The sequence below is a fragment of the Hippichthys cyanospilos genome, chromosome 17 (assembly GCF_059441005.1).
Source record: "Hippichthys cyanospilos isolate Australia breed blue-spotted pipefish chromosome 17, RoL_Hcya_1.0, whole genome shotgun sequence".
Lineage (NCBI taxonomy): Eukaryota > Metazoa > Chordata > Actinopteri > Syngnathiformes > Syngnathidae > Hippichthys > Hippichthys cyanospilos.
Genome location: NC_142385.1, coordinates 16,121,098 through 16,132,895, shown reverse-complemented (window position 1 = coordinate 16,132,895; position 11,798 = coordinate 16,121,098). Strand labels below are relative to the sequence as shown.

The following is an 11,798-nucleotide window of genomic DNA, read 5'->3' as shown; positions in this document are numbered from 1 at the left end:
TGTTTGGGGTATGTAGTCTAGTTTTATGTCGCGTAACAACAAAACGACCTTTTGCTACGACCTATTTTACTTCCTTGAATCAACTTAAAAAAATACTCCTTCTGTCATCAATTCCACCCATTTGATGTTGACAGGCGTTTGTTTGAGTCTTTAAGAGTACTATACATGTCTTTGAAGTTGTTTTGCGCTGTTTCTCTAATATCTTCTAATGCGACGCTCCGATACAATTGGAGCTCTCTGTAGACCGCGTGTGGCTTGATGGACCAATGAACACGTAAAGAGTGGCGATGTATTTGGCGTAACGAGTCACTTAAAGGCGGTGTGTGCATCGACATCTCGTTTTTTTTTTTTTTTTTACTTCCTGTATAAAATAATTTTAAAATCCAGATGTGCAGGTTAGAGATTAACTAATATATGGAAATACATTTGATTGTGATTTATTTTGAGCTTTTTTGAATGACAAAAGCCTTGCCATTCAAACATGGGGGTGTAGACTTTTTCTATGCACCTGAAAGTGAATGCTTTGTTTGATACATACATACTTAGAGAATACAAAGAGTCTCTGGGAAAGATTTGAAATCTTTTTAAGTTGAGGCAAACATCTTGTTTTTACAAAACATAATAAAAAGAAATCAAGCACTGCTTCTTGGGCTACAGTAGTAGAAAGAGTTGCATGACGTGGCCGCAGGCCGTTTAGCTGGGCCGGCCGGGGCAGCGGAGGCATTGCATAATTAGCAAAAAATGCACAACGTTGGCACGCATAGAAAACAACTGAATTCAAGTCAACATGTTATGTAGTCACATTGAAGCCTTGTTGAAATTCACACTCTTCTTCAACCAACATGAAAGATGCTCAGTAAGACTTTTTTTTGGATAAATTCAAGTCAGTATCAAAATGTGTGTTGACCAGAAAATTTACGCAGCAAGATTTGCAGCACCCGGAGTGACATCATACGGGATACGGCATACGGGAGTGGGCAACCATGTTAGTTGGCTTTCTTATCGCCGGCGCTGTCGACGGCTGCTGTATCGTAATGGCACTTTTCCACACATCGCCGCGGAAACCATCCGCGGATCCGCTCCCCCGCTGGAAATGAAAGAGGAGATTGTTTCAAAACAGCAAAACAAATGGAGAGTAAAAAAAAAAATGCAAATAAAATAACTTTCACCCCAAAACAGGTTTGTAATTGTGTAGAGATGCCACAAGATGGCAGCAGAAAAGTCGAGAGGAGCGGAAAGCAGCAACATTGTAGCATGTACGTTAATGAGCCTACGTTATATAAAATGCATAGTGAAAATAAAAACACCTTCACTGGAGGCTTATCAACAGTATCAGATAATATACTCACATTATGATATTTGTTTATCGGCAAATTGTTGTTCACTTTCCAAACTGCTGTGACTTGAGTTATAACAATTGTGTTATGTTATTCCATGACCGATATGCATCACATGTGCAGAACGCAGCAAGGACTGATTAAAAGTGCTATATCAAAAAGCGGAGTTGTTTTTACCTCTCGTTTGTTCCTCGTTTAACACTTTGTCTCCATACATCCACCATCTAAAGGAGGATTAGACAGATGCTTTACTTATCTGACACAAGAATTTAAATGGTAAATATTTAAGACTGTATATACACTCATATTAGTGATATGTTACAAACAAACGACAAGTACACAAATATGCTTTCATAAAAAGAACAAGAAAAAAAAGAGACTTGCTTTGTGCCACGGGTGGCCAGGATGGTATCACCCCGTTGTAAGGGGATCCTGGGCTCTTCTGTGCAAGGGGTCCGTAGAAAGGTTCGAAGGCCCTTGGTCACGGGACAGCAAGCGCCGTTGTAGTCCTCCACCGCCTGATACTGGACCTGCTGGTCGAGCCATAACACAAATGTTGGTTATTCCACCATGTTTGGGCTTCAAGATGCTAAATATAGAAACATTCGCTACCATTGACTGAAATATTCTTTGACTCAATAATCATCAATCCCAAAAAGAAATCATGAGCTGGCCACTCATTGCGGCTTGGTACTTACACTTCTCACGCGTTTGTCAGCCTTCTGCTTGAGTTGCTCGATCTGCGCCAACGGGATGAGCGTAATTAAAATCAAAATATCGAGGCGGCGGAACAAAAGCGGAACGCTAGCCGACCGTTAACGTGTGCTGGTGACACTTGGGGTGGACGGGCCACAGGATGCCGTCTCCTTTGGGTGACCCCGACCACGTGAAGACCTCCTTCAAGTTAAGCCAGCGGCTGCCCAGGTCGTATGGGAAGATGAACTCCTCCCCGGTTTGGTAGTGCTGTATTCGATCTTTGGCCTGTTTGGTCGGGAGAGAAAAAAAAGTCTTTCATTGGTCCCAAAGTAAGGAAACTCTTTGTCAGAACAATCAAAGAAACATAGTGGAAGTAATAAGTACTGTAATGTAAGTTTCAAAATCTTAGCTTTGCCTTTTCTTGATATTGCTTTGATGATAAACATTGTTTTATTGTGATATTTGTATGTATTACTTTGGCATGTTATTTAAGAACCTGTCATATGAAGTATAAGTATATGTTATGATTTTTGTTGAAAAAAAAAAATCAACACAAAAAAATCAAAAACAGATTTATTTCCTTTGCTATATACAGTATGCCAACCGAGTAAAACTAGTTTCCTTTTGGAAAAAAAAAGATATTTGCTGAACAACAGTGTCACCTAGTGGCCTTTTATAGTTACTACTAAAATGGCTATGTACAAGCAAATGTAAAATGCACCCACAAGTGAGGACAATAGCTCACACTGACACAATGTGGAAATGAACGACCCAGATTTTTAAGTGAAATTAAAAAAAAAAGACACTCGGTTTTATAAAAAAGCTGTCACAAAAAAATAAATGAAAGTAATTCAAAAATGAAGCCAAAGGAAAAAGTACAAATGAGCACAAACAATGATGAGAATTCTGACCTTTTCCTCGATCCAGGACTCTATTGAGGTTTTGTTTCGAACGATAACTTTCAGCTGAAATACAAAAAAAGAAGTTCAAAAACATAAATAATTATATTTGTTGTACTTTTTAGCCAAGACACACTGTGTAAGAAAAAAAAAAAATCACAGCGCCGGTGGAACGAGTAACAACATTCATTTCAAAAGTTGGACAAACAAACCTGTATGACAAAGAGCATTCCCACAGCGATGGTGGTGCCGAGCGCCAGGCCCAAGGCAAAGAGTGTGGCGGCGAAGGCGCCGACACTGAAGGGCATGAGGGGCTGGCTCTGACGAACGGCGCTCATGTCGATTTTCACTGTGCTCCAGCCGAAGGAGATCTGGAAGAAAAGGAACCATTATTGAGATTTGTGTACTACAATTTCAACTTCAAGAATTTGCCAACTGACTTTGTAGTCATCCTGATATGTCCTAATACACCATATAATGGAGCCAAAGCCTTGTCTATATAGCAAAGTAGTGCTTTGGCACCCTGACAGGACACCTATTGGCAAATGTAAACCTATTTAGGCAGCACCAATTATCCGGTTCACCGGATGACAAAAAAAAAACAACAACCAGGTATTACGGCGGAGCGCCCACCCTCTCGTAGAGCTGCGTGTACATGGTCATGATGAAGATGGCGGCAGCGTGCGCGCAGCCCAGCGGGGCCAGCAGCAGGAAGCTGGTGAAGTAGGCGTGGTTCTGGTGACCGCAGCAGTTGTTGATCCAGGGGCAGTGGTGGTCCATCTTCATCACACACCTGTGGGAATATTCACAAATGTATTTTAGTCGACGCGGGAAAAATTCGGGTGTGCAACAAAGTAGGGTCCTTCGATAGCAGTACAAGTATCGAGTATTTACCAATACCACTAAGACTGACTGTTTATACTAGAACAAGAACTGAAAGCTGAATGTCTGACAATGGCCAAGCAATGGCCCCTGCTGAGTAGCACTGATGCTTCAAAAAATCACCTTGCAGGCCGGATAAAACCTTCTTGCGGCTCCAGCTGGTCATACGTTCGAAACTACTGGTCTTGAAAGATATGTAAAAATAAAAAAAGTGAGTGTCACTCATACCTGTTACACTTGCGGCAGTGGTGGGACCTCGGGGCCTTGAAGCCTTGACACACTTTGCAATACTGCAAATACTGCATGTCCTCTTGAATCTCCTGTTTGGAAGGCGCGGGGGGTACACGCACAAATAAACGCGTGGCAGGAAATCTCAGCTCTCGATCGCCACTAAGAGCGCCTACTCACCGGCTTCCAACCGAGGGGGATGTACCCCGGCCCAACGAACATGGCGTTGAAGTAATTGTAAAGGATGAGGACGGTCCAATTGAGGAGCATGATGAAGTTGAGGCTGCCGCCGGCCGTGTCCAGAGGCCAGTACCAGATGATGGAATCCAGCACGGCCACGGTGGAGCACACGGCGATGACAGACAGAGCGATAATAGGCCCCCAGTGGCACAAGCGGCGCACCTCGTGGAAGTTGTCCCACGCCACCAAGTTCATTCTGACGTAACGGGGACTCTTTGAGATGTAAAGGTCCGAAGTGTTATTTTGTGTTATCTCTCAAGGTCAACGGTGAGGATGGTGCACATATTTTGACGCTTCGCCGGTAACGAGACTGATCGGGGCTCAGCAGGACATCCTGCATGCCATTATTCTTCTTCCTGGGAGAGAGAGGCATCCTCTGCTGGTGCTCTCAAGAGTTTGCTCCGTTTGGGACCTGTTCCAGCTACCCCATCTTGAAAGGAAGAAGAGGTAAGAACTTAATAACATTTAGTATTTAAAAAAATACGAGATGTTCCATCATGTGACTGGTTTGTATCTCAAAAGGTTAAAAAACCAAACGGAGCAAGACAACTCGGGACAAGAAATAAATAAAGCAAGCATACACATCACATAGAACAATTAAATTGTTTTGTCCATTTTAACCCGTGTTATCGGACACAATATTGTAATTGAGATTTGCTAGTCGGCTAGCTCGACGTTAGCATGCAGCGCAAGACAAGCATAAAAAATTATTCTTTGACCAAGTCAAAACAAACGTCAAATGATAAGGTTACTTACGGATTTATAAATCCCCGTTTGCACAACTATTTCGGTTTGAATGGCAATAAAAAAAAACAGGTCACAAATGACCAACAAACCACTTCCGTGTTTTTTTTCCTTCGTCTGTGTAGCAGTAGGAACTACTCTCATGTCGTAGTTTTCTCCGGACACCTTTGTAAATTACATTCCAATGTTCATTTTTATATTTTTATCTTTAACGTAAATAAAATTACATAAATACACAATATTATACATACTAAATACAATCAAATTAAATATTTATAGTGTCATAAAAAAAGACAGAAGGTGTAAGTTCTGTGCCGTACATATTTTACTGAGACACACGGAAGCTACTCTTGAGAGCCGCTGTTTTTATTATTCTGAGCTTGAAACCTCCAAGAGAAATTCCATTTTAACCGCACGCATCAAAATGTCTTCAGACTTCGAAGCCTACGAGCAGGACTTTGGAACCCTTACGGCGGAGATTACCAACAAAATCGGCAGAATTCCCAAGCTGGGTGGAGGTAGGAGAATGCTACGATGAGCGTTCGTTTGACAAGACTAGCTAATTTGTTGCAGGTGGAGCCTCAACTTGTGTTTACAATTAAATTAACATATTTTTAAAACGACAATATACGCCTTGCAAAGTCTTCATTCATAATGAAGTCGCTGTAATTTGTGTCAGTTCCTCTGACTAGTAAAGAATGATTTCTTCTGACCTTATTCTTTCTGTTTACATCATGTTTTTTACAACTTTAAAACTCACACATGTAAAGTAAAAAAAACAAAAAAAAAAACGAACGGGGTCACTGCGTTAAAAACGTTTATTGATTAGTCAAATCAACCTCGTAAGCCTACAAGAAATAGCCCCAACCCTCACACACACACATATATATATATATATATATATATATATATATATATATATATATATATATATATATATATATATATATATATATATATATCCCCCTTCCTTACTTAGAATTACAAGTACAGTGGATCCATGGGTTACAGTGTCCCTGTCTTATGTTTTTTTCATGTTGCGTTGTGGAATACTGAGTTTTTTCATCTCCTCTTTAAGATATTTTCCCCACTTTGTGACAAAAACAACTGTCATGACCCTGGGGTTGGCTCTATTTGTGTTCAGTCTCCATCTGCAGGCATTTTTAGGTAATTGCACTTATGTTCAGTTGCCGTCAATGCCTCCATGCATAGCGTCACTCCAATGCTGGTCTGCTATTGGTCGGCGTCTCCTCACGGAGATGCTGCTCTGCTATTCGTCACTCATTCGTTTGAAAATGGCGTTACGGTTAAGCTTTGTTCTATCGTGAGTGGTTACAAAACTGTATTTATAGTGCATTTTACTGCTTAATTCAAAGTTGAATGGGTTAGCCATGGGTCCCAAGATTGCTAGTGATTTTAAAGAGAGAAGTAAGAAGGTGATTAAATGGAAACGAAACTGGAGATAATCAAGAAATACGAAGCTAGACGAGCCTAGGCTACCCTTACTAGAGAATATGGGCATGACAAGCGCCACTCAAAGGTAAATAAATCCTTTCTATATTTTTTATTCATGACGTTTTCTGATCGTATACATGTATATTATATATCCGTAGAACTTACTATACTATTTTGGTAACAGTACAATTATGATGTTTTTACCGGGGGTTCTAAACGCAATAGCTATTTAACATAGGTTCGGATTGCCCGTCATATGATGAATTCGCCTTATGAGCCAATGGTCATAGTTATTACTACAGTGCTCAAAATATTTGACAAAAATGTATTATTTATTATGTTTCTTATCATTTTGAGCAGCAAATCAAAATGAATGAGTTGATTAAATCTGTCATTGATGAGAATATCGTTAGCGAGGCGAGCTGATATGACGCGGCTTCCCCGCGGAGGCGTCTCGCCAGCCAACAAAGGCCTCTCCCGCGCATGCCGATAACTACAAGGTGTCACACAAACGCGCCGGCAGCGTGTAAATATATCTCCAAATGTGTCCTCGTGTTGCATTTTTTTTATCTCCCTCTCTTCTCCGCCCCCAGCCGCCACCGCCATTGGCACCTTTTGCGGGGGCTGTTGTCACCAAGCGCCTCCTGATCAATATGTCCTCTCTTCTTCTTCCCTTTCAGAGGAAAAGACGCAGCTGGTTCTAAATGTCGACAAACAGCTCGAAGAAGTCAGAGAGTTGGTACGTCTTTGATGGCTCATTTCCATTTCCCAAATAACGAATGCGTCAAGCGTGGAGGAGGCTCCCTACTTTTGCGTGATTACTCGCCCGCTAATGTCCTTGTTTTGTTTTTGTTTTTTTCTTTCTTTCTTTTTTTAAGTGACACCCGCCGTGACACATTTCAAGCCGTTTTCTCCGAGCGGGAGTCTTCATGCAAACGAGCCCGACAAGAGACAAATTGTCTGCTTGTGTCACGGTGATTAGTCAAAACAGCCGCCTTAGCCACGCATCAAATGCACTCGCAACCTCATCTCGGTGGATTTTTGTCGACGTTTTCCGCCGTCACAACTTTCATGGTGGCGAGATGAGTGACGCCGCTTTGTGATCTACGCGGGAGGATGCTTAATTAACGGCGCGCCATTTTTTGTCATTTGCTGAAGTTGACTATTTTCAGAGCTGTCTTGTTTATGCCACATCGCATTGAAACAAAATCATACTGACAAGTACACAGGTGTATAAGTAGGGGTGCGAAATTAAGGGAATTCGCCGAGTTGGAATTTTTCCATGGGAATTGGGAATAATGTATGGGAATAAACCTGCAATGTAAGCCTTGAAGTGGAATGCAAGGCAGACGCGATATGCTGATCAATGTTGCAATTAATTTGCTCTTAATTTGAAAAGAAAAACTTACTGCTTGTCACAACATTAGAAAGCGTTATAATACAAGGGCTCTGTTTTCACTTTGGATGTTTTTTGTCAGTTGGAGCAGATGGACCTGGAGGTGCGGGAGATCCCCGTCCAGAGCCGAGCCATGTACAACAGTCGCCTGAAGAGCTACAAGCAAGAGGTGGAGAAGCTGGAGAAAGACTTTGTAAGTACGCTTTCACAGTGATTTCATCCCCACATTTCAGCTTGCAAAAGTCACATGACTAGTCAGAAAAAAAGTGAGCTGCGATAGATTAGAACGTGTTAATGTCAAGAAATTATTTGACCCCTTACCTGTCATAAAGATCATTCCTGCCACCGCTCTCACATTTTTGTCTTGAATGGCCAAGTCAAGCCATTTTTCCTTAATCTTTTCAAAGTCCGCCCAAAAAAATAAACCACGTAGCCTTGTTGTTGACGACAGAGGCAAATAGGCGACGCTTGCGTTTTTGTGATGTTCTGTGCAAACACTCTAAAACGGATGCATACCATATCCAATTAGAGGCATATATAATCATTTTAAGCCTTGCAAATGACATATTTTGCATTTGAATAAATGTTGGTCAACATAGATATGTGGAAGAAAGGGTCTGTTTTGAGTTATGCGGCTATGTCGACCGCCCTAATATGGGGTTGATAACGAAGAAAAGAAAATCGACTTGTTCTCAGAGAAATACAGTGAATATTACAGTGATTCGTTGACATAGCACTAGAGGGAGCCCACGTGCCACACTTTGAGAATAACTGCTGTAAAAGGTGTCCAAAAAAAAAAAAAAGCAGGCCCCAAACGGATGCGCTTAGCTGATGAGGCCGAGGAAAGTGGTGCCTCACAACCGCTGCTTTGATCACTCAAAGAGGAGGCCCAACGTCGCCTTAATCTCATCAAATTTAGCGGGTAAACACAGCCCGCCGCGTTCAAAGGAGCCCATCGCCGTGTCCCAGTGGGGACGGCGGGGGTCCGCACATGTCTGACGCCTCTGGGGAAGAACACTCCATATTTCCTGTTTTTGTTCTTTTTTTTGGCAGGGGGGGCTTTTGAAATGATCAGGTGTCAAGAATGGAATCGCTTTTGACGTCAAAATGCGATGGGATGTCAGCCATAAATTATTCAACCTACATCATGCTGGGGTTTTTTTTACGAATTTTTTTTGTTTCTTTCTTTCTTTTATTTTTGGTAATCTGTTTTTTTATAATTCTATATTAATTTAACCCACTATCCCAGGCTAGAAATATGCTTAATAAAAAACTTATTAAAATTTCTTTTGATAAATTAAATGACAAAAATAATAATACGTTTTATTAAAAATTTCATCTAATTTCAGTCTGATCACTCGTATCGAACTTGCATTTAAGTAAAAGTGATTGCAAAAACATATTTGTTGCATCACTATTTAGCATCCCAAGTTGGGTCTGCTGGTTGTTCTTCTCTTTGACCAGCTGGTGGCGACATTGCTCCAGGAATCCTCCACCGTGGAAAGGTTCATGACAAGGACAATATTGGGCTTCATTTACCAAAAGACTCTGGTCCTTTTGTGATGTCTAATCATAAAGTACATCCTCTTATTGCTTTGCTTGATCTCCCCTCTCAGATCTCAATTTCGCAAACGTCTTTTCTCGTCATTTCTTCCTACACTTTAAATCATTGGTCAATTTGACATTGTGCGGGTTTAAGTAAAAGCATCTTGCGTCGCGGTACCATGATTTATTCTATGACCGTGCTCATGGGGCAAATCTTTTGCATCAAGATATTCGCTGTGGATTAACGGTAATTCCATTAATCTCTTTCAGACTTGTCTAAATCCACAAAATATGCTGAAATTCTATAATGAATCAGATGAGTCAGACACAAGCAAATCATGTTTTAATTCTCTCGTTTCATTCAGAAAGAGGACATTTGCATTCAGTTGGCCTTGCAGGAAGTGACTAACTGATACCTTGAAATAAGGCCGGGTATCAGCCCGATATCAGTACTCTCTGCAAATTCCTACCACTTTGGGTGGGCCAAAATCTTTGATTAGCGATACCACTAATACATTTGATGCACAAAATTCCCCCCAATGGGTTCCGTGCTACGATTTCTTGAAATTTGTTCCGTACTTCTCCACGTTGGCCCCCAAAAAACTTAATTTGACAAGCAAATTGCAAAGAAGCTTCTCTTTATTTATTTGTAAATCCTTGACTGTGGAGATTGATCGGGAATCATTAGGCACGAAGCGCTGAGCAATCTTGGAGGCCAACGACGGTCAAGGCGGCGCGGGCCTGAGAAGCGGGACGCTATTTTCCCTCCGACAATGAGTCGGGATTTCATCGATCACCTCCGGTTTAGACCGCAGCCAAAGTCCCCTTTGTGAGCGTGATACCATTTCATCCGGGCGCTCCTTTTCAGCGGCCGTCATTATTGCCGCACATGCCGTCTTAGCCGCATTGTGCCGGTTGATGATGAGATGGCCGCCGCCGGCCCTCGCCGATGACCCCTCCGCTTACCTACTTCACTTCGATGAGGCCTCAGTCGCATTCTGTGCGTCATTATGCTCACCTATCCCTTTTCTCGCTTGCGTTGTTTAGCGTTTCACTCACGGTCAAGAGGGATCTGTGACTAAGCCTTTTCATTTTGAAATTAAAAAAAAACAGCAGATAGAATGCCGCCCAGGGAGGTAATTAATGTCTTTCCAAAGCCCAACCTTGAAATACGGAACACTTTATTTGTCAGATAGACGGACAAGGTGAATAGAATGTTGGCGCCAGTCCCGCCCCCCCCGCCAACCCAATTCTTTTCTTTTCTTTCCCGCTCTATCAGTTTCATTTGTGACCTTCTGGAAATAACTTGAGCTTTCAAATGGACCCAACGACACGCAATCTGTGTTTAATGAACCCCCCCTCTCCCTTATGTGCATACGAAATCATTTCACTATCAGCCGGACGCCGGCGAATGTTCCTTGCAAGGAGATCGAGGTAAAGTGCCGCACTGTGTCGTTGTGGCAGTAATTGCTATGTAAAGGAGCTAATGAATGGCCCCGTTGATGAAGCAAACAAAGCTAAGGCTGTCTTTGACGACATATTTGGCGGCAACCTTTTTGGGGGAAATTGATCCGGTTTGTCGTAAGGAGGCGTGCCGTTTGCAATTTTCTAAACTTCAGTCTATCTGAAAGCTAATACATATACTTGTTGTCAAATTGAATTTGCTGCTGAATAAAAAGGCCACTCAAGTTTGTCTTAAATGATATTTTGTTCCCGCAGACATTTGCAACGGGGGTCCTTGGAAAATTTGCTTTCCGAAAGAGGTCCCTGACTGCAAAAAGTTTGTTGTAAAGGCCCAAATGGTTTGCCTGACTACGGCCGTTTTGCAGTATCTTTCTGAAAAAGAAGCGGCCATGTTTTCTAAAACTCCAGAGCTTTTTCTTTCTATTGTTGTCGGATGGAGATGGTTATGTTTGATAGCTGACTTTGAGCTGGCCCCTGTACTGTTTCTTTCTTTTTTTCTCTCTCTCTCGAGGTTCCCGTTTAGCACACTGGCCGCGTTATTGAGCCGTGTTCTTGAGATGTCGCCGCGGCGTTCTGTGCTCGTGGCTTGTTTAAGGCATGAATATTCACAGGCCTTTTCTTAATTAGCGCTCGCGGACGAGTCAAGGTTGAGGAGGCTTGACCGAAAAACGGAAAGTTTTGAATGTCATTTTTTTCCCCCCTCCTTCGTGGGAAAGCCGAGATGTGGCCCGCACCATTACACACTCGCATTGTTGTAATCCGTCATGAAGGCCTCTCGTTGTTTTGACCTCGGTCGTCGTCAAACATGACAGACCGACACGAGTCGGCTGCTTTTAAGCCCCCCCCCCCGCCGACGCCCCCGCCTCACTTGTTCTAATTCGTCTGAGGAGCCAAAGCAGATTGCTTCTTTTC

At 42.2% G+C, this 11,798-nt stretch overlaps 2 protein-coding genes across 6 annotated transcripts in view; one reads left to right on the top strand and one right to left on the bottom strand.

Annotated features, from left to right (window-relative positions):
* Nucleotides 1-568: 568 nt before the first annotated feature.
* zdhhc6 (zDHHC palmitoyltransferase 6) lies at nt 569-5,165 on the bottom strand. 2 transcript variants are annotated; one of them, XM_088439136.1, is made up of 11 exons: nt 5,039-5,165; nt 4,223-4,712; nt 4,043-4,134; nt 3,566-3,725; nt 3,145-3,303; nt 2,945-2,998; nt 2,151-2,318; nt 2,036-2,077; nt 1,722-1,870; nt 1,515-1,561; nt 569-1,087 (listed from the first exon to the last, which is right to left on the bottom strand). In XM_088439136.1, the coding sequence occupies exons 2-11, from the start codon at nt 4,475-4,477 to the stop codon at nt 987-989; spliced, it is 1,227 nt and encodes a 408-aa protein (XP_088295262.1). In that variant the 5' UTR covers nt 4,478-4,712; nt 5,039-5,165; the 3' UTR covers nt 569-986. The 2 variants fall into 2 exon arrangements, with proteins under 2 accessions (XP_088295262.1, XP_088295263.1); XM_088439137.1 differs by having other exon boundaries at nt 1,722-1,867.
* A 204-nt stretch (nt 5,166-5,369) lies between these two features.
* The window catches only part of vti1a (vesicle transport through interaction with t-SNAREs 1A), a 91,740-nt gene continuing 85,311 nt past the window's right edge, over nt 5,370-11,798 (top strand). For all 4 annotated transcript variants that reach the window (XM_088439739.1, XM_088439741.1, XM_088439738.1 and 1 more), the window contains exons 1-3: nt 5,370-5,544; nt 7,162-7,220; nt 7,960-8,070. In XM_088439739.1, coding sequence (XP_088295865.1) covers nt 5,451-5,544; nt 7,162-7,220; nt 7,960-8,070 — 264 coding nt within the window. In that variant the 5' untranslated portion in view covers nt 5,370-5,450. The remainder of the gene's footprint in view (nt 5,545-7,161; nt 7,221-7,959; nt 8,071-11,798) is intronic.